Consider the following 26,475-nt stretch of genomic DNA (forward strand, 5'->3'; position numbering starts at 1 on the left):
ACAGCTGTGCAGCTCGCAGGAAAAGGACTCAACTGGTGGCACCTAACACAGTGCTCCAGCAGCAGGACAGGACCTGAAGCAGAGGAGGCAGCCCCACAAGGAGCCCAGGCTACGTGAAAAGAGGGTCACGTATAATTTTTTATTTTTCATATACTGTATAAACTGTGACTGTGATGAGATACACATAAGGGAAAGAAGGTTACAAGGTCTTGCCTGTATTTACAGTTAAATCAGGCTAACATGGTTGTTTAGGTGGACTCATCTAGGTGGTTTTTGAAAAACATTATATATCACATTGTATTAAAACTTGTTGCTTAGAATAAATGCTAAAATAGATAAAAAGAGGAACCAGGGGTGGGGAGAATCCACCAGAGAGAAATTTCACTTCCTTTCCCAAACCAGTATAAAATAGGATCACCCAGATAAAAGTTTTTCAGTTGCGCGCAGGAAAACAAACTAGAAGCATCATGCAGTACGGCAAACTGCTAGTAGCGTTTGCTGTAGCATTTGTGTTTACCTCTCTTGTCCTCGTTCTTCTGTACAAACTTTCTTCATGTGATTTGTCATGTATTTTAAATGTTTTAGGGAATGTGAGAGAAAATACCATGACCCTTGTGTAGAGTTTGTGTACTCAGATAAATCTGAATAACCTGGGAAAGCACAGACTGTACTAGTTTAGATACATTACTTATCATCCTCGCCTCTGCACTCTGCTAAAACTGGCTAATCGCAAGTAACTCTTTAACAATAGACAATGCTTTCACTCAGAAGCAGGGTGGAAGGAGTGGGCTACAAGGGGGGGGGAAGGCTAAACCAAGATTATAAAGAATGATGTAGTGAGGTAGCTCCCCTAATGAATATAAACTAGCTGACCAAATAGCTGCAGGTTTTGAAAACTTACCTATAATAAGTGCTCTGATCCCTATCACTCCTAACAAAAATGTTGACCGCATTAACTACATCCACTATAATGTTCTCCGTTTGACTAATCTAACCCGTGATGCAATTGCCGGACTAGCTGAACAAATGGCTCCTACGTCACTGATGGTGATCCAAAATAGAATGGCATTAGATATGCTGCTGGCAGAGAAAGGCGGTGTATGCTCAATGTTCCAAGACTCATGTTGTATTTTCATCCCTAATAATACAGCGCCGGACGGGACTGTAACTAAGGCGCTAGAGGGGCTCCGGACGCTGTCTGAATCCATGCACGATGACTCAGGTATCAACAGCCCCATTCACGACTGGTTAGACCGTACCTTTGGGAAATGGAAGTCCATGGTGGTATCTCTATTCTCCTCAATCCTAGCTGTGTGTACATGCTTAGTATTATGCGGTTGCTGCTGTATTCCTTGTATTCGCCACCTCACTGAGCGTGTGATCATTTCTGCTGTGCAACGAAAGCATCCGGATGCACCTCCTTCTTATCAGATGGCCATGTTCCAAGCGGAGAGACAGGGTCTCCTGGAAATGGTGGGGGATAGTGAAGATGTTGATCCTGAAGAGGTTGTGTGATGATGCTTATAATTAATACATCTGTACGTAACATTATCTATGCTTATAATAAATATATCTGTATGTAACATTATCTGTAGGTGAACTTAGTTAAGTTCAAAAGAGGGTCTGTTGGATTTATTATGTACAAAAGTGCTTACTATGATCTACAATAACCTGACTGTCGGATTTGTTATGAATAGAGTGAATTGTGGGGAAAGAGAGGAGAGGGAGGTGCTGTTCTTCTTTTTCAAGGCCAAAGGGAGGAAGGAGTCAGAAGGAGATAACAGAAGAAGAAGACATGCAGCAGAAACATCACGTGCCATAAGCTCATGAATATTAATATTGTGTAAACCATGAATAGGCTGGATCAGGGATAGCTCGGGGTTCAGACTTCACGAACTGACCCATGCACTGTATGTTGTCAGGGACATGTTGATTGGATCCAGATATCTGTAAACTCTTTTATTTTTACTTATGCAACATTAATTGTTCGGAATAAATTGTATTATTATGCTTTAACCCGTCTGTTTGGAAAATCTCTTTGTCACACAAGATTAACCAGCACGTAACTGGGCCTTGACCTCTCGGAGGTAGAAGGCCAGTTCCTTCAAGGTCCACAGCTACGTCACTGCTAATTTCTGGGTGAATGAATGGGGTTGTAGTAGGAGTCATGCTGAATTAAATAAATAAACAGTCAGTGGTCATGGCCATGGAGGCAGACGGGCTGGGGAACAATGGGGCCTTTGGCAGGATGCTGGTCTCCTGAGTGTCCTGCCTGTACTTGGTGGTGAGGGGTTTTGAAGAAAAATGACCCATTGTCTCTCTCATCCTGTTTCTGAGCCTGAGCAGTGAAACGATGCCTCTGGATGCCCGCCCAGGATGACCTACCATGAAGAATAGAATAAGCTCCTGCTTTATCCGCATGGACAGGTAGGTAGAGCCTTCATTATCCTTTTTTTCACTGTGGTGTTGTGGATTATGCTGCACATAGTAAGCAGCTGTTGGCTTTATATGCATAAGGCTTGATTTTTTTTTACCGGCATTTGAATTCAACTGGAGAAATAGAAGTTGGTGCAACTTGAAGTGGCAGAAAATAAGTAGGTTTGCTTGTTACATTTTTGCCTAAACATGATCTAAGCATTTTTTTATTCAATCTTAATTAATAGAGAGTGTTTAAAAAGTTGTGCTTAACACCATGCTGAGAGGTTTAGTTTTAATGCCGTTGTCTCACATGGTGTTGTTGTCTCACTTGGTGTTGGTGTCTCACTTGGTGTTGGTGTTTTGTATGTCATCGTTGGACATTGAGAAATAATAAGAACATGAGGGTCAAATCGATTTTTTTAACCTTCTTTTAACCTTTATCTTTGCTCCCTCTTTTTCGCGGTAGCCAAGATAGCACACCAAGGTTACAAAGTTACAAAGGTTATAAAAATAAAGCATGTCAAAAACAGACCAGGGACAATTCAAAATAGAGCATGTTACAAACAGACAAGGGACAACACATACATAATACAAATCCAGTTTAGGAATAGCAATTTCATTCTTCAGTTACACAGTTTTCTATCACATCTTTGAACCCTCCCAGTCTGAATAATATCCTATGACCAGGGTGCAAAATAGGAGAAAACTGTCCAAGTTCTGAGTAAATGCTGAGTTCCTAAGAACCGCCATCTACTAAAGTGGAAATCATACCAGCTGTTGATGAGTGATATGAGATCACACAGATATGAAGGGAGTTTACCCGGTATGTCTTAATGAAGGCCAGGAAACCAGATCATAAAGTACGCAGTGATACGTACAGGACAATGAGTCGGATATAAAATGTAGAGAACCGTGGAAGTGTAGAGGAGGCAGCATGCAAAATATATATAGACTATATAATATGTGTTTCTAGTCAACCATCAAATAGTAACAATAAAATTTGAATGGTACTGTTTCTATAAAGCAAAAAAAAAATATTAAGTAGGAGTATTTCAAATCAAAAACACAAAAATAACCTACTCCAGTGGCACAGAGATGCGAGCATGTTTAACAGGAAAGCAGTCGTCAAAGCCTGAAACAATGAGACCATATAACAACCCTTCCTGTTTATAGCCTCCACATGAACTGTTATAGTTGTTGGTATTTTTACACTCCTCAGCTATCATTAGATTAGATGCATTAAACCTGCAGTAGGCAGAATATTTTTGGCATCATTGGGCAAAAATTCCGTAATAACCTTTCAGCATATTGTAATTTAAGTGTTCTGAGAGAAAACTAGACTTCTACACCTCCTCATGGCTCTGTTTTCAGGCTTTAAAAAATCTACCTTGTCATCCACCCATGACGGGAGACTTTGGCCAATCACGGGTCATTTCAGAGAGAGAGCGTTCCTATTAAGCGCTCCTATTGGCTGTGCTCCGGCTGGTGGGCGGTGCTTGGTATTTCCTCAACTGTTCTCAACATGGCTGACGGGTCACAAACTTTCTCATTTTACAGCTAAACAGTGCACTACAAGATGTTTCTGAAAACGTTTGAGGGAAGAAATAGGCATTACAGTAACATAATATTGATTCATATTTGATCAGCGCTGCCTAGTTTGACCGTTTGATCGGAGTTCGTGAGTGATTGACAGCTGCTCAGCGACGGCAAGGCTCCAGCTCGGCTCTGATAAGTTGTTTTCCTCCGGTCTGTGAAATCTTGCAGATGCCATTAGGCACACAAATTTTTTTTGCTCCATTGGATCCAATGTCTGAATGAAAATACTCAGTGATAATAATGTTTGAGAAAAAAATCTGTGTGTTTACATGCCCTACTGATTATTAGATTTGCTTGACATCCCTCGGACCATAGTGGGTTTTCAACTGAGCTGCAATTTAGCTTGTCAGCAAGATAACCAAACATGATATGGCCCCACTGCATCTATAGCCTACAGTCAATCATGTACCAGTCTTTACAACTTTTCTATGGAAAACTGGCGCACTGATGAAAACGGGCAAAAAGTCAGCTCATATCAGATTGTTAATTATGACGGGAATGTCTGATGGGTGAGGCAACACATTATTACTTCCTGCTCATAAGAGGTCAGGTCTCTTCTTAATCTTTACTACCAGAATGATTGTAGTACGTCAGCGCAGTAATAAATGGAACCTCCTTCTGGGACAGGAAACGAACCTGAAAAAAAACCGGAATATAATATTCAGAACTATGTTTTTATTAGTGTATTATCACCTGATAATAAGAATCGTTGTGTTTTCCGTAGCTTAGAATGAGCCCTTCATATCTATTTAGGGAGCGGGTTCTCTTCACAGAGTTCTCCACAGCACACTAACTCAGCCATGGTTTTAAATTAAGCGTGATGTGGAGAGAGGAGGAGGAGGAGGAGGAGGAGGAGGGTTTCTGCTAAAATCCCTTTGGCTACATCGGAAGAAAATAACTCGGATGTTAGTATGAATGTGGAGGGCACTCCCACCAGACAACCTTTGGATTAAGAAGCTAAGATCTCATACTGCACATACGTGTGACATGCTCTGGGGAGAGCATGGATGACTACAGTGGGAGTTTGTGCAGCTTGAGCCCGCGTTTATTTTCAACCGCTATTCCCACACAGCTGGTTTCAAGTCAGAAATGATTAGCAGGAATATTTAAAAGGAATATTATAGTTTTTGGGAAGGTGTTTACTATTTGGCTTGGCCTGTCACACATTTATGTACAACCGCCTGGAGCCAAAAGAAACTCGAAACTCTAGGAAGGTCATAGCCATGAATGTAAACATTATTCAAAACATCATTGATTAAACTGGATGTCCCATTAAGTTACACAAATACTTCAAAAACAGACATTGTTGCTCTCTATACCTGCAAAGCACTTTAACAGTAGAGGGAAAGACATACACAAATCTAATAAAATGTGACATTTATAAAACAGCGAGCAGACAAAATCAGCATCAAACTTTTCTGTAATCAGCAGGAACACTCGTCTGATGCCTTCAGGCACTCAAGCGGTTAAACTGAGGTCGCCGAACGCACAAAGGAACCAGCACAAACTGTCTTTGAGGGCTTCAAACGGAGAAAAAAGACCTGTATGATGTTTGTGTGGCAGAAGAGGAGAGCCTGTTTCCGGCAGGCTGCTGTTTGTCACATGTGACAGGAGAAGGTAGGGCTCAGCTGGACGTGAGGCTGAGCAGGGACCAGCCAGTTCCCCTGGTTAGTGTCTAGTCTGGGCTGTCACAGAGCCTCCAGGAAAACACGCTCGGCTTGTCTCATCACGTCACCGCGGAGCTGCAGGTCACAGTGGAGGGTGCTCTTCAGCGATGCTCTCAGCGCATCCATTTCCTGCAGCTAAATGACCAGCCAGGAGGCAACGTACAAGAGCATGAGCATCTCTGTGCAGCCCAGACATAATGGTTAGAATGAGCAGTGTGTCCATTGCTAAGAATTCCTGCCGTCTGGTGTAAATCTTGAAATCTTGCTTGTTTTCAAGTGAGATAGTCAAACAGTAACGTCAGAGTTAAAGATAAGATGTTTACAAATGCCTGCCTATTTGTCTATTCAGTTCCTGTTGCCCAGCGACTCCTGCTGCCACCTTGGTGCTGGGACAATGCTCCTGAGGGACAGTCGTGATAGCCAGAATCGAGACAGACAGAGAAATTGAGTCAGAGCATTGAAAAAAAAAAAAAATAATTTGAAAATATGCTTGGTATTGTCACATCACACTGACCTTGACATACCAGTTTGCTACTTGCACAGTCCTTACTTTGGATTCAATTTTGCCCTCTCCAGCTGCTGCTCCTCCTGCTGCTTCTGATCCGCCTCCAAAAACCTCTGGCTCATCTCTTTCTCTCTGCAAGATTCAGTTAGAAATCAGTTATTAAAAATCATGCTATTCTACTTGATGTTGACTGTAGAGATGGACTAAGAGAACTTCAGATGGACATGGACAAATGAATAGATGGATTTACTTACTTACTTATTTAATAATAACATTGATAAAGTAATTGCCTATATAACGTTTTAATTATTAATTCATGACATAATCAATTTTCAGATTTAGTACTGTAATGTAATGTGATTATAGTGAAGGGAAAATTAAGTCACTTTGCTTTAAAGGGACAGTGTGTTCGATTTGGCGGCATATAGTAGTGTTGCAGATTGCAACCAACTGAGTACCCCGCAACTCACTCCTCCCTTTCCAAAACTGCGGTAACTTGAGCCGCTGAGTGCAAAACTGTGGTAACGCTGTTAGTCTCCCTCAGAGGCAATCCATACCATAATAACACTACTTTAGGAGCAACGGAAGTCAGAAGGCAGCTGGCGATACCATGGTTTTGCACTCTGTGGCTCACGTTACCGCAGGCGCGTCGGAGAACTACGGTGGCCTTCAGGTAACGTAAAAACGTGAAAGGCTCTCTCTAGAGCCAGTGTCTGGTTTGTCCATTTTGGGCTACATGGCAGTGTAACATGGCGGACTCCGTAAAGAGGACCCGCTCCCTATGTAGATAAGAAGGGCTCATTCTAAGCTAACGAAAACATGATACTTAGTTTCAGGTGATTATACACAAATGAAAACATAGTTATGAATATTATATTCCATTTTGGTAAAACTTCATTCTACAGGTCGGCAAATTTCATGGTAATTAGGTGATAATTTGCAAGTAACCTATTTGAAATTTCTTTGGAATTACTGCCAAATTATCCCAATATTTACCTCAAAATGTATCAAACATTATCGTCAAAATAGGTCCCTTAGGCTTGAGAAGCGGCTGTGCGCTGCTCTTCATCGGAGGTGGAAAACAAAAACTAATAGAAGACACTTCTGATCAGGCACAAATCTCACCATTGTGTGACTTATTGTCTACACAAATGCAACCTGGTAGCTAATGTCATGATTCAGGGAGTTTTTTTTAAAGAAATTTCAAATAAGTTATTTGCTAATTATTATCTATTTATCAACAGACATGGAAATAAAGCATATCAATTAACTTTGTATTCTTTTCCTGGAAATGTATTGAATAAATTACCAGCTATTGGGAAATAGCGGCATGTAATTATTAAATAATGTTTATAATAAAGTAATTCTTTGATAACTTTTTAGGTAAATATTGGGGTAATTTGGCAGTAATTCCAAAGAAATTTCCAAAAGGTTACTTGGTAAATATCACCTAATTATCATGACATTTTCAGACTTGTTAAATGAAGTGGTACCTCCAATTCTGATAATACATTCCCTGAAATGTTACACACTGTTCCTTTAATATCTGCTACATGCAACGCTTAGTTTAGAATTTTAGCAAAATGGTAAAATATTCTAATACTGAGGGTGTGAGGGGCTGGTGGGGTTAATCATCTCTGAAGAGGGGCAACTGTGGAGCCTAATTGTCCCTGATGAGGATCAGGTGTGTGAAGCCTAAATCTACCCCTGGTTTCAAGTGTTCAGATGCTGACTTATTGTGAGAGCTCCATTCTGTTGCACGCTCTAGCTGCATGTATTGGCAGAAGTTACCAAGTGAACCTAGCTGCATGATTTGCTCACTGTTTTCTGTTTGCTTTTTGAGCTCAGTCTGTTAGAGTGGGGCACAGGTCAGTGTGGCCTGGCTTCTCAGTTCTGACCTGGCATTGCTACCAGTGTCTTTTTCTTTAGTCAACTTCACTCGAGAGTTTATCCTCTAGTCAGCTGCTAAACAGTGGTGTTTTACTTTATTATCTGAGCCCACCTTTCTTTTAACTTTAAGATTCCCCTGGTTCGCAATTGTGTCCCACTCCCTGTTAATCTGACAGAAGGCTGTCAAAGAAACTGTAAAACTCTTGGTTTCAGTGCACCTCTGAGTCATGATTTTGACTGAATGAATTAATACAAATAAATCCAAGGTCTAGTGGAAACCCTGCAATACTCAGAAAGCAAAACGTGTGCATGCATGGCCTTGAAAAGAGCTTGCACAGTACAATTTACTACAAATGAATATAATATTTTAGCGATGCAGCATTCCCTCACACCATATTAGACAAGGTAATTTTGATACCTGTGATAAACAAAAACATCAACATTGCCAAATGAAAATAAATGCCACACGAAAGATAGCATCTCAAAGGTTTAATGCTCCTCGTGTGAATCATTTAACGGACCTGGGAACAAACAAACTCTCAGCGCATGGATACTGCCACCTCTGGAACTATAGGTTGCATGCTGTTGTGCTTTTGTTGTGGCAGTCTTTCTCGAGCAGCTGACATTACTGACGTTTTATTATATTAGCATAGCATCAGTCTTTAAGATAGACAGATCATTTTCACACAAAAACAGTCCTACATCACCAAGTTTGATGAGGACAAGAGACAGCAACAACATGATAACGCTGTGCCGTTTGATTTGTTCATTCTGCTACCTCAGTGAGAGAGGTAACAGACTGAAGAAATGTCTTGCTTTTGAAGACCATTTATGGCAACGCGTGCTGCTGGCACAAAGCAACATGTTTTGTTGTGATGTTTTGTTAGAATCAATAGCAAGTGTTTTAAAGCTCCAGATGAAGAGGTGATGTGCATTTCAACAAACACGTACAACAAACAAACAATATACCGTTGTCAGTAGAAAAACAAAAGAATTGACTTGAACTTGAAAAAAGTGGCTTGTGAGCATCTCTTCTTTTTAGTTCATGAAAGTATGCTTTGTAAACTTTAACTGATAGTACTTAGCCAATGATTTATGCTTTACATAAAGAGACTTGCTCCTTTTGCTATTGACTTGATTTGTGATGAGATAAAAAAAAAAAAAAAAAAAATGTGTTGTTCTCGCATGCCTCCACGGTGAACGGATAATCCATTAACCTGATGAATTGAAGTAAATTCATATCAAAACATACTTTTACAAACTCTCACACACTTTAATAGGCTACTCTATCAAAAAGTAAGCACAACTACAAGCCAAGTATTCTTTTCTGTTGGCCTATAAGGCAGAAATACTTAATTATACTTTTCCTAAGTTTATCTTGATCAAAAGATTAAGTAAGTAGGCCTACAGTATAAGCCAAGTATACTTAGACTTTTCTGTATACTTGTCAGTATAAGCCAAGTATACTTAGACCTTTATGTATACTTGTCAGTATAAGCCAAATATACTTAGACTTTTCCGTATACTTGTCAGTATAAGCCAAGTATACTTAGACTTTTCTGTATACATGTCAGTATAAGCCAAGTATACTTAGACCTTTATGTATACTTGTCAGTATAAGCCAAGTATACTTAGGCTTTTAAGTATACTTGTCAGTATAAGCCAAATATACTTAGACTTTTCCGTATACTTGTCAGTATAAGCCAAGTATACTTAGACTTTTCTGTATACATGTCAGTATAAGCCAAGTATACTTAGACCTTTATGTATACTTGTCAGTATAAGCCAAGTATACTTAGGCTTTTAAGTATACTTGTCAGTATGAGCCACGTATACTTAAGTATACTTTTGTTAAGTACATAAAAAGTCAACTGAAAGTATATTCTCTTATTTTAAGTTCAAAAGAAGTATACTAATAGCACACTTGAATAAACTTCCTTTTGTGAAGGGGATGTCTAGAGTGTAGATTATTACTTTGTCTGTAGGATGTTAACCATCAGTGCGCTCATATCCGCTGAACTTGGCCCCTTTTCCTTGTTAATTAATTTCAGTGATACTTAAACTGATGTGTAACACAATGCATCAGGAAATGTATAAATAGAGTAGCTTCATGTTCACTTACTTGTATTCTATACTACTTCTGACAGCAGGCAGCACCAGTTTATGACCAAATCTAGAAACCGAACTGGAAAGAGTTGACAGTCATATTAACAGAAATCACTCTGCGGCAAAGCTGTGAGGCATCTAACAAAATCAATAATCTGATTACAGAAAGTAGTGAATTATGAACCCTTATTTTGCCAAACAAGATTTCTCAGTCTAACTGTAACAGTTAGCAGAGGAGAACAAGATGTAAATACAAAATCAGTCAGTGACTACCTGCATTAAAGTAATGTTAAATGTATTCATACATTAGCTGACATACCCTGAAGATGTTATTCTCTTGTTGATGTCTCCCTCTTCAGGGGGAAATCCTGAACTGCAAATAGTTGTCTTGAGGCTGGACTGTCTCTCCTCAGCCTCATCCTGCAACACACACATTTAATGGACAAATAACTTTTTTGCTTTTTGTTATATGAAATCAAACACAACATTATTTTTGCTGATATGAGTTTATGTGGGCTGCACGGTGGTGCAGTGGTTAGCACTGTCGCCTTCAAACCCGACTTGGTCTTCTGTATGGAGTTTGTATGTTCTCCCCGTGTTAGCGTGGGTTTTCTCCAGGTTCTCCGGTTTCCTCCCACAGTCCAAAGACATGCAGGTTAGGTTAATTGTTGACTATAAATTGCCCGTAGGTGTGAATGTGAGCGCGAATTTGTCTCTGTGTGTCAGCCCTGTGATAGATAGATAGGCGACCTGTCCGGGGTGTACCACGCCTTCGCCCAATGTAGGCTGTCATCAGCTCCAGCCCCCCTGCGACTCTGAATAGGATAAGTGTTTACAGATAATGGATTGATGGATGAGTTTTTGTGTCATTCCCATGATTTTGCCTTCTTTACCTTGACAGAGAGCTGCTGGATCTCCCCTTCTAGTTCTTTGATCCTGGCCTCTCTCTCAGCAACTATCAGCTTCAGCTTCTGGGTGAGAGTGTTGTGCTCTGGAGGCTCGCTGACCAGCTGTTGTTTCGGGCTCCGCTGGGCCTCCCTGCTCTGTACGTTCTGCTGCTGGCCGAGCCGTTTCAGCACCTCCTGCATCTGAGTCTGCTGCTTCTGCCGGATGTAGAAGAGGCGAACAATGTAGTAAAGCACACAGAAGATCCTTCTTTCTGCAGTCTGTAGCTTAATGTTATGTGAAATCCCTGATTATTTCTTGTTATTTGGCCTGTGTAATAAGAACTGAATTGTGTAGTTAATAAATCATTAAATGTATAAAACATTTCATGCCTTTCATGGAGCATTCGCTGCTGAACCACAAATTAGTCAGATGGGCTTTAATCATGTTACGCATTCAACCATATTTAACTCACTAACAGAGCTACAATATTAAAAATATTCCTGTTACATAACTCCAGTGTAAGCATTTTGAATGCTTGTCTGTGGTTGACAAAATTCAATTCATTTAGGCTCATAAAAAGCTGTCAAAACCTTCAGAAAAAAAATACATATTGTACAGTGGTCAACCTAAATATGTCTGGATCCACAGGGAGTATAAAACTTTCACATAATAATTGAAAATGTTGTCAAGCATGCTCTATACGTCTTTGTAAAATTGAGATGCAGAAGATACACCATGTATATAAATATAACTAGATATTTTCCTCTTATCTAACGCCTCACCAGCAGAGCAGCCACCAGCTCATCATCATGTTTACCCTTCTCCATGAGGGTGGAGATCTGGGCCTTCACAGATTTCATTTCGGTAGACAGAGATTTGTTCCTGGCTTTAGACGCTTCCAGCTTTTTCTTCACGTCCTCGTGGTCTTTAAGGAGGGCCTCGTAGTCCGCTGAGATCCTCTTTTGGAAGGAAAGCAGGACATCATCAGCAAATTCACATAATTCAATTGATTTACAATCATTGTATACACACCTCAAATGCCTCCCTCTTCTCCTTCTCCATGGCGCGGATGTAGCTGAGGTTCTTGTCCTGAGGAGGGGTTTTCTGAAGGACCCCCATGCCCAGAAACTCTTCCTCTACACTCAGGACACTTCTTCGTTGAGTCGACTGGCTCAGCTGCTGCTCCAGGTCCCGCACCTGTTGCACAATAAAGTTGAATTCAGTTATTTGTTTTATACGCCTGCTACCTTATATTAGTGACTTTGCAAAACACTTTATTAACTCTTTGAACAACTTTATTTGAGAAGCACGTTCATGTTGAGCTTACCCTTGTCTGAAGAGCCAATATGTGCTGAGAGCGACCTCTAAAACTCCCGGGGGAGCTCAGTAACTGCTGAAAGTTGACCTCCTCTCCAATCTCACTGATCAAAACCTACAATGACAGTAGCAGAAGTCACTGTTGATCAATCATATACATGTTGTATTCTTCTTAAACAATTAGACTTAAATAAACTACCTTCTGAGCTACTTTCAGCTCCTGTTTGACAGATTGAACCTGGTTGCGATACTCAGTCGCTTTCAGCTGGGCAGCAGCTAATTTATCCTGCAGAGATTTCACCGCTGGATTTTCCTGCTTTTGTGAACAGATGATACATGATTCATTGAGTTGCCATCATTAAAACTAGGAAGACATAAAACATATATAATTTTGGTGAATGTGAATTTTCACATTAATAATTACCTCACAGTCTTCATATGACCTCTGTGACTTTGTATCAATCTTTTGCCCAGATGGAGAGTGCACCAAAGCCACCTGCAGCTATAAAAAGGAGCATAACATTACACTTTTTCATTCATTTATTCCCTCTATATCAGTTTACAAATAGCATTATAAACAACAAATCTTTGTTTAATAAAACAAATTGTGAACAGCTGTGTGCTGAAATGCAGAACATCCATCCACAAATAAAATTAAATGTTACCTCTTTCTCAAGCTCTTTGACTCTGTTGCTGTTTTGCTTGGATTTAATCTTTTCTCGCTCAATTTCAGCAATTATCTCTCTATTCTTCTTGGACAGCTCAATGATCTTGGTAGCTGCGATATCCCCTGCCAGGCCTGATGTGCCTAAATGGATGAGTAGATAAATCAAGAGGAAGCTGTGATGTATCTATAATGTTACTGTGGTGCAAAGCTGTAGATATTATACCTGCAAAAACCAGTCGTTCTTCTTCTCTTTTCTTCTTCAGGTGTTTAATTTCAAAATCCTTCTCACTCAGAAGTTTGAAGAGTCGACCATTTTCATCCTTAAGCTCCCTCAGTTGGTCCAGCAAATTTTGGTTTTGATTCTCATTCTGTAGCAGTCTAGGTAATTAAAAGGAACACTGATTGATGAGTGATTCTTCACATAGATTCATAGGTGATCATTTCTAATGAAGAAGTCCTAATGTGTGCTTATTTATATGTTTTGTTTAATTGATAAAGTAGGCCTATCAAACAGTTTAAGCTGGCACTGAAGAACACATTTATTTTAGCCTTTAGACTCACCTCAGTTGCAGATCGTCTGTCTGAATACCTTGCTTAGATAGATCCAAATCATCCTGGGTAGCGCTGAAATTAGGCTTATCTGGTTCTTTCTCCTTTTTCCTCTCCAATTTTCTTCTCTCCTGCTGTTTTTGTAGCGCTTGGAACTGAAGCCTCAAATCATTCAGTTCATCATCATGCTCCATGATCTATGATTTAGGAGAAAACAATCAACTTAATAAAAGGTGGAAAATCAATATTGTGACTAAAAGTTGTTTGGGAATTAGGTTATATTAGTATCATGGATACTTGGATTACATTTCCCTGGATTTGAAGGCTGCAGTGAAGGGATAGGTTACAGTTTTTGGCACTTGTTTGTTTTAACTGAATGAAAACAAGTACCTTTACCAGCTTGGCAATCTTAGCTCCATTGTTACTTATATATTTTTTTCTAGCAGACCAAGTTAAAATACTTGTTTAAATAAATGCCCAAAATGTGGGCTCATCTTTGTGAAAATAGCAGCTAAACAAGAGACCATTCTCTTCATATAAATCCATGACTGTCAGACATAGGGTTATTATTGATGACTGACTACTCCCATACATCCATGGACTACTTGTCTTGTTAGCAAAACACATTTGCTAGTCTTCCAACTCCTAACTAACTAGCCTAACATATAGCTTACGTTAAGGTAGTATAAAGAGAAAATAGCTCACCAGTCATTTATCCAAATACCGGCTTTGTAAACGAGTTAGAGGCTGTTTTGCACTGCATTATGTTCTAAAGTAGCCAGGAGGAGAGACAGCTTCCTCACTGGTTGCGACGCTGCTGTATCCCTAGCAACGGCACTCCAGAGACTTGGAACAAGATCTCGCGAGAGCAATAATGGTAGCCGTGGGAACAAGAGGACATGCTGCTTAATTAGTTCACAGGTCTGTAACATCAGTTAGCGGTAAATATTTGTCAATTTGTCAATTTTTCAGAAGTCAGTAATTTCAATTGAAGAACTGTGAGTGTGCTGTCTTTTAGGGGTTTTTTTTGTTTGTTTTTTTAATTTTGCCAATAGTTTTAGAGAAAAATTGAGGCGGGAAACGAGGAGGAAAGTTTTCATAATGTGCTGGTACGTTCGTTTTGCTGTATTGGTTGTTTTGAGTGATCTTGACATCATACGTTACAGTTCAAAAGATGAAATAAAACTTTTTTTTGCCCCAGAAATCTCAACTAAGGACGTTTGAAGCAGGCCACCTTAAGGCAATGCCCTACATGACCACATGAGGGCGACATACTCCTCAAAGCACCTTGTGTCAGACTGCCAAAGGTAAATAGACTAAAGCAGGGGTCTGTGACCTGTGGCTCTGGAGCTACATGTGTCTCTTTAGCCCCTCTCCAGTGGCTCCCTGTGGATTTATAAAAATGGAAATGAATAACTGTTTTTTCTTTACATTTTAATTTTAATTTATCATTGTTTTAGGTCTATGGTATGACGGTACGACGGAGTATTAGGGCCACATTGAGGAAAAATAAAGAAATCTGAGATTTCGAGAATAAAGTCATAATATTATGAAAATAAAGTCATAAGTTTACAAGAAAAAAGTTGTAATATTATGATAATAAAGTCATAATATTATAAAGTAGTAATTTTACATGTTATTTTCTTTTTTTCTCATAAAGTTATGACTTTATTCTCGTTATATTATGACTTTTTTTTGCTCGCAATATTATGACTTTATTTTCATAATATTATGACTTTTGTTCTCGTAAAGTTATGACTTTATTCTCGTAATATCACGACTTTTTTTCTTGTAAAGTTATGACTTTATTCTCGTAAGATACGACTTTTTTTCTTGTAAAGTTATGACTTTATTCCTGTAATATTATGACTTTTGTTCTCGTAAAGTTATGACTTTATTCTCATAATATTGCGACTTTTTTTCTTGTTAAGTTATGACTTTATTCTCGTAATATTACGACTTTTTTTTTTCTCGTAATATTATGACTTTATTCTGGAAATCTCCGCTTTTTTTCCTCAATGTGGCCCTAATACTCCGTAGTACATCTGCTCTTTGGCCCTCACTGCATTAGACTTATATACTATATACTTAGATTATAAGCTGTGTTACCTTCATCACAATGCTCAAATGTTTTGCGGTACCAGAAAGATTCATTAAGAACCCTCTAGTCCAGGGGTCAGCAACCTTTACTATCAAAAGAACCATTTTAGGCAAAAAAAACCAACAAAATAAGTCTGTCATGTCATGCCAAATACACAATTGTACAATCATTGTGTTTTGTCAGGTTGGAAGATACTGGCTGTAGGTACATCCAATCCATGTTTAAAATACCCATTCATATGTGTTGTGATTATAATAATAATAACTCTAGAAACACAAAAGTGAAATATTATTTCCCATTTGATAGTGAATCCCATAGAAGATTTTCAAGTACCTCATGCATCCCTCGCCCCAGGTTTGGAGGTAAGGAACAACCTTAAGGATGCTGATTTGGTATGATTGTGGGTTGTATGGGTGATGAAAGCTGATAGTCATCTAATAGTCATACTTACACACACCCTCCTCAAGTGTTATTGCGACACTAAACTAAACAGGTACGTGACATCCGTGCTCTCCACTTGCATTTCTATGTGGTAGGGTGGTGGTACGCCTACACAGTGTAACCTGGCTCATGGCAGTTGGCATCATAGCACTCACAGGAGGTCCAAAGTCACGATGATACAGCATTTTAGAGCATCTCGCCGCCTTGATGTAATGCATTTCCTGTTGAAATTGGATCTTAGGGTGGGGACACTACGCAGGAAAGCATTGTATGAAACATTAAGGTATCGGTGAGGGAAAGCAAAGCAGTTTTATGTGATGGGAGAGGTAGGGTAATGTTCAAAATTGTGTAATGCTTTTATAGGTATGATTTGTTGGACACAATAAATTGAACACTAAAGTTTCCAATTACCATGAGTTTCAAGAAAGAAAGTTTCACCTACCATACCATACAAGAGAATAGTTTGTAATTAACTGTACACTTAAAAGGACAGTATGTTAGGTATACCTAACTAAAACTAATGTCTTGTCTTCAAGAAACCCTACCTGAATCAATGAATGTTTTAATGGTCACCTTTTGTTGCAACTGTTTTAGAGACTGTTAAATTTATTTTAGAGGCTGTTGTTTGTGGTGCCGTTGAATTGTATTGTGTTATACTGAGAAATGTCTCCTACACAGACTAACTGTTAACTATTGTTAGACTGTAGTAGTTTTAGCTAGGTGTACATAATAAACTGGCTTTGCAACTTTGGCATTTGTTACGAGCAAGCTACAACAGTCAAAACAGTGCAATTTGGAGAAGTTTAAACATACACAACAGAATTCCAGGTATTCATTCAATTTCAAGGTCATTTTTATTTCCAGAAAAAAAATTAAGAAATTTACAAAAAATTAACATGTTCTGTATTTGCACACAACATTCAAACCTCAACTTTGTGAATAACTTAACAAGGCATGTATTGAAGCATATCAAAAGGTAGGCTATATGATGATATTTTATAGGTTACTGCACGGTCTGTAGGTGTACCTCAGTTAGTTTACCACATATGTCTCATGAAGACTTGTGGAGCTTCTGTAATTAAATATTGGACCCCTGTGTATCACAAAGTAATGATATAAATATGGAAAAAGACTTAGCCTTTGTAAATCACACATTTTATCTGTACAAGACACCTTTATGGTTTTGTCTCATGGTTTTTGCTCCCTTTCTAATTTCCATGTGATCACTTTATATATTTGTTTTGTGTGATAATCTGATACTGTGGTGAGTCACAAACCATTTGTGTCCTTGTTGTTAAAATAATGTGAAGGTACAGGCCTTGCTTGTAGACCAAAGCCTTCCATAACATATCCCTAATGCACTGGATGCCTGTTTTTAAGTGGGCTAGGGTGTTAGCATTTTCCATTTGGCAAAAATCCCTACATTAATACATAAAATAATATATCTGGTATGAGGCAATAAATTAAACACAAGAAGAAAAAAAAGCTTGTTTAAATCTAGGCTTAGCCTAGTCAAACTGTTTTCAAATGATTTGCTACATGTTCTAGTTTTTGCTATTTCACTCACACACCATTCAAATAGGAGGCAACAAAAATTGGTCATGTCACCTGTCCACACATATATAAAACCAGCTGGGTTTACAGCAGCAAACACACGGAGCGTAATCAGTGTTAAAAGATTGAGATCAATACACCTCCTTCTCAATACAAAAGTGACAGCTTGACCCTCTGGTATATTACTTAGAGGATAGGAAGTGTACTCAATAAGTTATACCTATTTACAGTAGAGGTGAGTGAGCTGCTGAAAGGGCGTGTGCATACAAAAATGATGACACATCTGTAAATATAAATGTTCTACACACCTTAATATGAGGTAATATTAAGGGACATAAAATGTCAGTGTAAGAGTCCATGTTCACTTTTTTTCCAATGCTTTCTGTTCTTCTCTGGGTTTTACAATGTAGTCTCTGTACATTGAATACAGAACCCCTAAAAACAAAGAAAAAGAGGGATAAGTTACACAACGACCCTTACATCTACTTAAAATTATTCATCATTGACAAGTAGAAATGGTCGTAATGTAACCAGCCGAAATCCACACCTATATGTTTTTAATGATGACAGTTTAAACAGCCCAAACCACTTGTAATAACCAGGATTTTAAAAAGCATCCCACTACAAAAAAACAGCAGTTTTTACACAAACTGAAACGATGCAATTCTGATCAAATCAGAAAATGATGATCCAGGCTACATACCAACAGTCATGGCGCCGACCACAAAGCCTTGGGCAGCTACATGTGGATCAGGTGAACTGACATTTTTGTGTCTCCCCGACTTTTCATTTTCATCAGTCTGTACCCCACAATGGCAAAGAATCCAGCCATTCCTGCAAGGAGCAAAAAGACAGATCAATTTATACAGATGACTCATGAAAACAAAGTGAGTGTAACAACTTTTACAACAAAAATGAATTAACAGTAGGGTATACCTAAAGGTACTGTGTGAAACTATTTACATGTATAAATCGGTTTGTATTGCCAATGTGTGAATGGATTGTAACTTCTTTTTTTTTTTTTTTTTAAAGTTATATTTTTGGGGGCATTTTTTCATTTTTTTTTTTATTGACAGGACAGTGGATAGAGTCTTGGAAAGGGGGGAGAGAGAGAGTGGATGCGGAAAGGGCCACAGGCCGGATTCGAACCCGGGCCGCCGCGGTCAGGACCAAGCCTTGTTACATGGGCACCCGCTCTACCAATTGAGCTAACCAGGCGCCCGAATGGATTGTAATTTAACTTAAAAACTGAGACCTATAGTTGCCTATAACAGCCTGTGGACTGATCTGTAAAGGACTCGAGACGATTTTACCATGAAAATTGAAAGAAAGTCAATCAATCATTTTCTTAACGAATGCACAACCGAGGTCGGTGTAATTTGCGGAATGTGACATTTATGCGCGCTCCCGAGTGCCTTGCCTCACTTCAATTCCCCTACAGCGCCAACAGTCTCTAGCTCGTAGCAAATTACTGTCATCCATCGAGACTCCGGGGCTGATCTGGCAGGTAAATTGAATAGCTTGCCATTTGAAATTTACTTTATCAGCTAACGTTAGCTGAGCTACCTGCCTAACCATAGCTTGCATGCTTGTTAACGTTATTGCTAGCAAAATATGGCTATAGTTGGCTGGCTTGCCAACATGACCAGCTAATGTGATCCATGATACTAACTTGTGTATTATGTCAAACAGTGTTGATTTTAGCCAACAATAAATGATGTTAACGGTACACAAACCAAAGGTGTATAACTACAACAATACTAACAATTGCCATCTACTAGCCAAGAGCGATGCAAGGTAGGGGCGGCCATCTAGCTAACTTAACCCAAGCTAAACTAAGGTTAGCCAGCTAGCTGTAACTTAGCCATATGGCACGGATCTGGCATTGGTTGCGTTGTAACGTTTGCTGATGAAGTAATTTCCAAACGGCGAACTAGTTAGTATCATGGAGCTAATGTTCTAACCAAAATATAGGAACATTACAGTTTGTAACGATTTTTCTAAATATGATATATGATATATGATTGTAATATAATGTCAAGTCACTGTTTTGGCCAGTGCCCAGGAAGGCCAGCTCGTGCCTATGGAGTGTGAGCATGCGCTAGAATAACAGGATACTGACTGCAGTTCACTTAACGGCCACCGGTGTCATGAATAATTTTCTGAAAATTCCACATAGTACCTTTAACAGCATACGTTCAGACAAGATTATTGTTTGTTTTTTTAAAGTTATTAATGTCATACAAGTTAGCTTAGTTTCAATCGTTTTCATGATGTAACCTAGGGTACAAGATGTACTCACCCAATGGGACAAATGGATTCTCCTTTGCTTTTCGCATGAACTTAGACTCATTCTCCTCGTAAGAAGACATCTTGACTAAAATAGAGAAGGAAAGGAAAGTTAGGTATTAGTGTAACTTCTTAAGTTATTCCCACAAAACACAGCATATTAGCTCATTCAGTATAGAGTGGATCCATCCATTGTTACATCCATGTTAAATACTTCCCTGTAAACCTAAATTACAGTTGTGGATAAGCTTTAAGGTTTAGCCTACAAACTACAATACTGTTTAAATTCATACCCCCAAGCTGGTTTTTAACTCACTGATCAGATGTAATGTTAACACCACATGAAGTGCTCAGAGGTTACACATGAAGGGCAGGGGGGAGACACATCCTCTTATAGGCCTAAATAACTCTACTAGCATATTGTACGACACATACATACCAAGTAGACCAAGTTATACTCTTCTGAAGTGGTATTTTGATCAAAGAACACAACAGAAACAGCCCAGATAATTAAATAAAAACAACATGGAGAGCGAGGACTACAGCTTTAACATCAGATAAAACCTACACATTAAGCCACAGTAGGCTGAACTGAGTCTTACCTTGTTTAAGGAGTGTGTCGTTATTTGAATCGACTACAAAGAAATGATCCAGAGAGGTTTTTTGGAGTCTTTTTAGAGCCTCAGATAGTACCTACTGTATGGAGGAAGTAGTGAGCCGGCTACGTGATGTAACTCCCATCTCCACGCAGGTCTGACGTCAGCAGGTTATCATGTCATGTTCAGGTTGTATGAAAAAAAATAGTAAAGATAGGTTGCGTAATGGAAATGGCTGTTAAATTGTAAACTTCCATCTCCGTGACATTTTCTGTGTAAGGCTATGCATTATTCATGTTGGCTAAACACGACAGAACTGGCAATTTAACAAAATGTTCCCTGTAATCATTAGCGCCTGATTATATGATCAGGTTTAAAGTGCCAGAGATCGATTGTTGTAGTAAATCCGATGCGTCATGAACGCAGCATCAGTTGTACAATCCCCTTGCAAAGTCAAAGATAGTGAAACGAATGTGAGATCTTACTTCTGGCTCGATAGGCTACAGTGTAGTCTGCAGCCTTTCACGCTGTCAGCTCATCATTTCACATATCCTCATTACATTTACTGTCGGAGAAGCTAGAAAAACTAACAGTGTGAAACAACCCATCCGTTCTCTGTCTCTAAGTAATACCACGTTGGTTTACGCTTTTGTATGTTCTCTCCTGATTTACCGGTATTTAAACGAAGGCGGAGGTAGGTGGAAGTGATTCCTCTTGCTTCACGTGTTGATCTCTGGCATGATGTAACAGTGGGCTCATCTCATAGGGGCTCTTTTAATACATCCATGGTGGCTACACGTTTCTGCAACGTGCTGCATCCGGTCCAGAAGATTGTAACCAAAAACCCGATTACAATACTTTTAATAATAATCCGAGTGAATGGTCCACATTTTTAGGTTTATGACCCACTTTTAAATTACTATGAGTAATATATTTGGTAGTGATGGCGAGATGAAGCCTCATGAAGCTTTGAAGCTTTCCAGCAAATTGGTTCGGAAAAGGGTTCATTGCTCGAGGCTTCATGTGCTCACAAAACCACCTGGTGGTCAAAGAGTGTAAAACAGGCAGATATGATCTTAACCATGTGATAAGATAAGATAAGATATTCCTTTATTAGTCCAGCAGTGGGGACATTTGCAGTGTACAGCAGCAAAGGGGATAGTGCAAAAAACAAGATGCATCAGCTAACACAGTAAAAAAAGAGCTAAACACAGTGTAACAAAATATGAACCAAGTATAAAGATAGGAAGTGTAAAAATAGGAGCAGTATATACAGTATTGACAATAAACAGACTATTAACAAAATTGCACAAGTGGAAAATGATATTGCACAGTGAGAATTAAATGAAAATCCACCTGAAAATATCAGGTTATTGTCAGTTTGTCGTTTTTTGGTGTGTAAGTGTAAGTGCTCTACTGGGAGCAGTGCTGGTTGTGGTCTACTCGGACCACAGATCTGTGATATACTGTATTTTGCGCCAGTAAAGGCTGTTGGGAATAACTATAAACAATGAAAAAAAATCTATTACCATGTAATCAATTTATATATATATCATATATAATAAAAAGTCTATTTAGTAAGTATATTATGAGTATATAAGATACATGTATAATAAACTGTAATTTTTTGGGAGTAATGCATCTTATGTGTGTAAACCAATCCTTTGGTCAATAATTGTATTGTAGTGTAGTGTAATATAATATAATAATGGCAGGAGGGGTAATATTAGTGTTCTGTGTCACTTCTGGAAAGTGGCATTGGTTGAACCAGTGAAGATCTGAACCACTTCATGAACCAGTCACGTGGTATGGCCGGGCAGCGAGGCTTCGGATGTCATCAATGACGTCATTGGTCTAAAACGATACAAGCCTCGATACGCGCATCGCGGAGAACTTCCTGGATTACTCGACACACGCTTCGAAGCCTCGACACAGCACGTAACATCCCTAATATTTGGCATATAGTCCTATTAGTAAGTGATGGTTTTTATTATTATTGTAATAATAATGCATTGTAATGATAATATAATAGCAATACTACTACTACTAATAATAACAATTCTCATTATTATTATTATTATTATTATTATTAATCGTAATAATAACAATCATAATAACAATACAAATAGGAATAATAAGCAATAATAACAATAATAATAGTAATTATTTTCATTATTATTTTTATTATTATTACTATTATTGTTTGTATAATTTTTTATTATTATACTATCAAGGGCATATCCAGAAATATCTACAAATTATTGTAGCATCAGTCTGTCTGTGTATATGTTGATTTGTTTTTGTTAACACAAACTAAATAACAGTGGATGATCAAAAGAGCATTTGGAGTATCTTGCTCATGCATGTCATTTTAATGAAGAAACTGCTCTTTCTTAAATCTAACAACCTCTAATTCCTCTTGGAAATAGTTAAATAAACCACACAAGTGGTATACTAAGAACGTTTTGTTGACATTGAAATATTTGCTGAGCTAATAATGCAATAATACATATTGCACGATTCGCTGTTTTTCTTATCCCGTTTTTGTGAGAGCTTCTGCATTGTGTTCCTTCTTGAGAATGGAAATCAAAAACAGCTTCGAAGCCCTAATGAGCCTGTGCATTTCCTTTATGCAATTATGGAATATCAGGTCCGACTGATCATGCCCCAGGCCCTGATGTGCACCGTAGATCAAAATAGACGGATAAAGGAAACAACCATCACTTATCTTCCAGACAACCTTCTAACAACGTGATTGAATACACACATCTTTTTATTTAATTCTGTTATGTTGTATAGTGTTATGCAGTGTCATATCTCATACTGTGCTTTCTGCTGATCCAACCCATATGTTTCATATGTGTTTGCAGACCTGGAGAAGTAATATTGAAAATTATCAACTAATATTTGAATTCTAACTTTACACTTTGCCTTGTGCACAGACAAGGAAATGTCAGTGACATTTGTTTTAAAGGAAACTGCTTCAGTCATATTGCCCAGAGCCATGCAGTCATGTTGTAAATAAAGACAACATCTTCACCTGGTGGTGAATTCGCTAATCAGTAGTGAGGTGAGATGGCAACTGTTCAGTTTTCAACTTATTGTAAAGATGCCAAAGTGCCAAAATAGACTGCAAAATTAAGGTGATATCAAAATGAATCACTCAATTATCTTTACAGTAGGCTAATATCAATTTAGTCATACATATTTATATTTGCATATGAATGTCTGTGTGTGCTTCTAAGTTTATGGTCAAGGGGACTGACCTTTATTTGAAACCAGTGTATTTGGTGGCAGCCTTAGTGCTATAGCATATTCATCAGGTTATCCCTGCTAGGGGCCTATAGCCATTTTATGATGAACAAAAAGGCCTCTTTCATAAGCAACCTACAATTACATAAATAATACCAACTACATAAATAAAGGTAATAAAAAGTTTCTAAAACATGAATACAATTAAAGGGCACGCCTCTTTGTATGAGTTGTTAAATCAAATCCATACTTTATTATATATAATTAATTAATATTTACTATATATTCAAGCTTTTCATTCTTTTAAAAACATTTTAGTGTTTTAAATATCCACTGCATTATGTCCCCTAGTTGTGCGGTAGGAACACAACCAATGAGATGTTTTGAGAGTAATATAACACAAATTTAAAGAAACAGTTCATGCCTAAACGAAAATGTTAATAACTCATCTGAGCAGTTAAAACTCCACTGAAGTTATGTCTGAACACACACTCATTGTTAGGTTTAGCCTTCAAGAATGGACACTTTTATTTTCAATATAACTTAATATAACTCTCTTCTGCTTACAAATCACACTGGAGATCTACACCTCTAGCCTAACATTAGAGAGCTGTTTAACTCAATACAAACAGTAATTAAATATATCTTGTATGAGTAAAGCTAAGCCCTGTGATAGTCTGGCGACCTGTCCAGGGTGTATACCGCCTTCGCTCAATGTCAGTTGGGATCGGCTGCAGCCCCCCGCAACCCTGAATAGGATAAGCGGTAACAGATAATGGATAATGGATGGATAAATAAAACTAGGTTGTATGTTTCACACATAGACTGTATGGTTTCACAGTTGTACTGTTTACAGCCTGCTGCTGCAATTACATATACATTCCAGAAGGTGGTGCTACATGTCGACTACGTATTCGAGGAGCAACACACAGCAGACTTTAGAAATCAGATAACTCTTGACAATTTATGTTCAAATACATTTTGTGAAGATATTATCTTGCTTCTTTTTCTACTTTTCAAAAGATCAATATAAAAAAGTTAAAGTGGTGAATTCAGTACTGTAAATATTGCTCTAAAAGCACTTAATTTCATATCTCTTACTCCTTATTAAATCCAAATATTTTTCTTTATTTATTTTGTGTACAGTGCATTCATTTTTAATTTTTCAACCCTCAGCACATGATGGTTGATGTGGAGAAAAGCAAAATAAAGCAAAGATGCAGTTATCTCATTAATACTTAACATACATTTCTGTAACATGGTCATCATGTCCCTTTGTGTAACCCTAATATCAGACAGGGCAGATGTTATCTTCAGTAGCTTCTGTTCTGTCAATAAAGTTTCACTAGAAGGTCAAGGTCAGGTTTTATCAGGTACATCTTGTACACTGTAATCATAAACAAACATTTACAGACGTAGGCAAAGTTGTTGGTAACGTTCCGTTAAAGAGAGAAAAACCCACAATGGTCACTGAAATAACTTGAAACTGACAAAAGTAATAATAAATAAAAATTCACTGAAAATTAACTAATGAAAATCATTTTGAATTGTGGTTCAGCAGAATCATTTAAAAAAACAAACTAATGAAACTGGCCTATACAAAAATGATAAACAGAAAACGTAAACAAAATGTACAAAGTCCAACCAGCTATTCCACCAGCTATAATAAATAAGCAATTGCCACATTTAATCAACACAGTGAACTGTTGTCAGGATCAGGGCTATACTCCCAATCAGTTGGGTGTTGTGTGATCCATTTGATATCACAAAATCCAGATATATGTTAGAGAAATTCATGCAATTCATTCATTTCTTGCCGCTCTGATTGGAGGGCTGTACCTCCTACCCACTTTCAAGCCTTACTTTCTAATTAAAAATGAACTGTTATCATCCTTAAATACTGTATTGTGGGTTTATCCCAATACTCTTAAAACATTACACTATTTATTCAAGTTGGTGGTGGAGGACGTGGGTTATTGTGGTGATGTTGCTGCATCACAGCAATCATACAATATCACAAAATGGGTAAAAATATAATGTTATGCCATTGAGAAACAATTCTGAGAATAGATAATTTTCTCTCAAAAGAACTGAGCAGTCTATTATTAAAAAAAATATTTTTGTCCTTTTTAAAGAGTTGTGCTTTGCAAACCAAAATATGATATGATACGACATAAACACACTCATGTTCTCACATTTACTTCATGACATTATCAAATCTTGATATCTAACGAAGATCTGTTTGATTGAAATGTTGTACATTTAACTTGCTGGGCGCTTTTCAATAGTGTGCAGAACTTAAGTTTGACTCTCACACATTTTAGCCCATTAATACATTTCTAAAACTACTTTCCTAGCAAACATGGTGCAGGTGATGTGTCGCTGCGCTATGAGAATGCACTCTTTGTTAGTTGCACAAGCCACTTTGCAGTAGCTTCACATCTAGTAGATTATTTCCCCCCTTTTAACACACCTCTGTCATGTCAGAAATTGACACAGCTGTTATGTTACTTGGGTTGTGAACTTCTCTATCTTAAGTCGAACAACCTCTAATTTTGCCTGGAAATAGTTAAATAAACTACCTAAGTGGTATACTAAGAAGGTTTTGTTGATATAAAAATATTTGCTAAGCTAATTAA

At 38.1% G+C, this 26,475-nt stretch overlaps 2 protein-coding genes, 1 long non-coding RNA gene and 1 pseudogene across 10 annotated transcripts in view; 2 read left to right on the forward strand and 2 right to left on the reverse strand.

The window, feature by feature from the left end:
- Positions 1-2,392, forward strand: part of LOC119498620 — a 55,625-nt gene extending 53,233 nt beyond the window's left edge. Inside the window, exon 4 of the long non-coding RNA XR_005209158.1 lies at positions 2,338-2,392. This is a non-coding gene — a long non-coding RNA (uncharacterized LOC119498620). The remainder of the gene's footprint in view (positions 1-2,337) is intronic.
- A 3,024-nt stretch (positions 2,393-5,416) lies between these two features.
- Positions 5,417-14,451, reverse strand: LOC119498606 (coiled-coil domain-containing protein 13-like). Of its 3 annotated transcripts, none has more exons than XM_037787627.1 (14): positions 14,309-14,451; positions 13,616-13,800; positions 13,278-13,432; positions 13,053-13,195; positions 12,812-12,889; positions 12,587-12,700; positions 12,398-12,502; positions 12,103-12,267; positions 11,853-12,029; positions 11,076-11,285; positions 10,502-10,602; positions 10,199-10,261; positions 6,232-6,318; positions 5,417-6,081 (listed from the first exon to the last, which is right to left on the reverse strand). In XM_037787627.1, the coding sequence occupies exons 2-14, from the start codon at positions 13,795-13,797 to the stop codon at positions 6,027-6,029; spliced, it is 1,635 nt and encodes a 544-aa protein (XP_037643555.1). In that variant the 5' UTR covers positions 13,798-13,800; positions 14,309-14,451; the 3' UTR covers positions 5,417-6,026. The 3 variants fall into 3 exon arrangements, with proteins under 3 accessions (XP_037643555.1, XP_037643554.1, XP_037643556.1); XM_037787626.1 differs by having other exon boundaries at positions 12,587-12,703; XM_037787628.1 differs by having other exon boundaries at positions 6,206-6,318; positions 12,587-12,703; positions 14,309-14,450.
- Positions 14,452-14,466: 15 nt separating this feature from the next.
- Positions 14,467-26,475, forward strand: part of gjc2 (gap junction protein gamma 2) — a 36,254-nt gene continuing 24,245 nt past the window's right edge. For 2 of the 6 annotated variants that reach the window (XM_037787633.1, XM_037787634.1), the window contains exons 1-3: positions 14,551-14,712; positions 14,805-14,910; positions 16,011-16,066. The gene's annotated coding sequence lies outside the window, so the exon portion shown is untranslated. The other 4 variants (XR_005209148.1, XR_005209147.1, XR_005209149.1 and 1 more) reach the window with 4 other exon arrangements.
- Positions 16,997-21,341, reverse strand: LOC119498617 (annotated as a pseudogene).

Source organism: Sebastes umbrosus, chromosome 12, assembly GCF_015220745.1.
Source record: "Sebastes umbrosus isolate fSebUmb1 chromosome 12, fSebUmb1.pri, whole genome shotgun sequence".
In the NCBI taxonomy this organism is placed as follows: domain Eukaryota; kingdom Metazoa; phylum Chordata; class Actinopteri; order Perciformes; family Sebastidae; genus Sebastes; species Sebastes umbrosus.

Excerpts from the sequence above, each read along its gene's own strand:
- LOC119498606 (XM_037787626.1), bottom strand. The coding sequence starts at position 13,797 with ATGGAGCATGATGATGAACTGAATGATTTGAGGCTTCAGTTCCAAGCG. Across the intron at positions 12,503-12,586 it reads AGCTGAAAGTAGCTCAGAAG|GTTTTGATCAGTGAGATTGG; the intron begins GTAGTTTATTTA and ends CTGTCATTGTAG. Across the intron at positions 12,268-12,397 it reads TATTGGCTCTTCAGACAAGG|GTGCGGGACCTGGAGCAGCA; the intron begins GTAAGCTCAACA and ends ATTGTGCAACAG.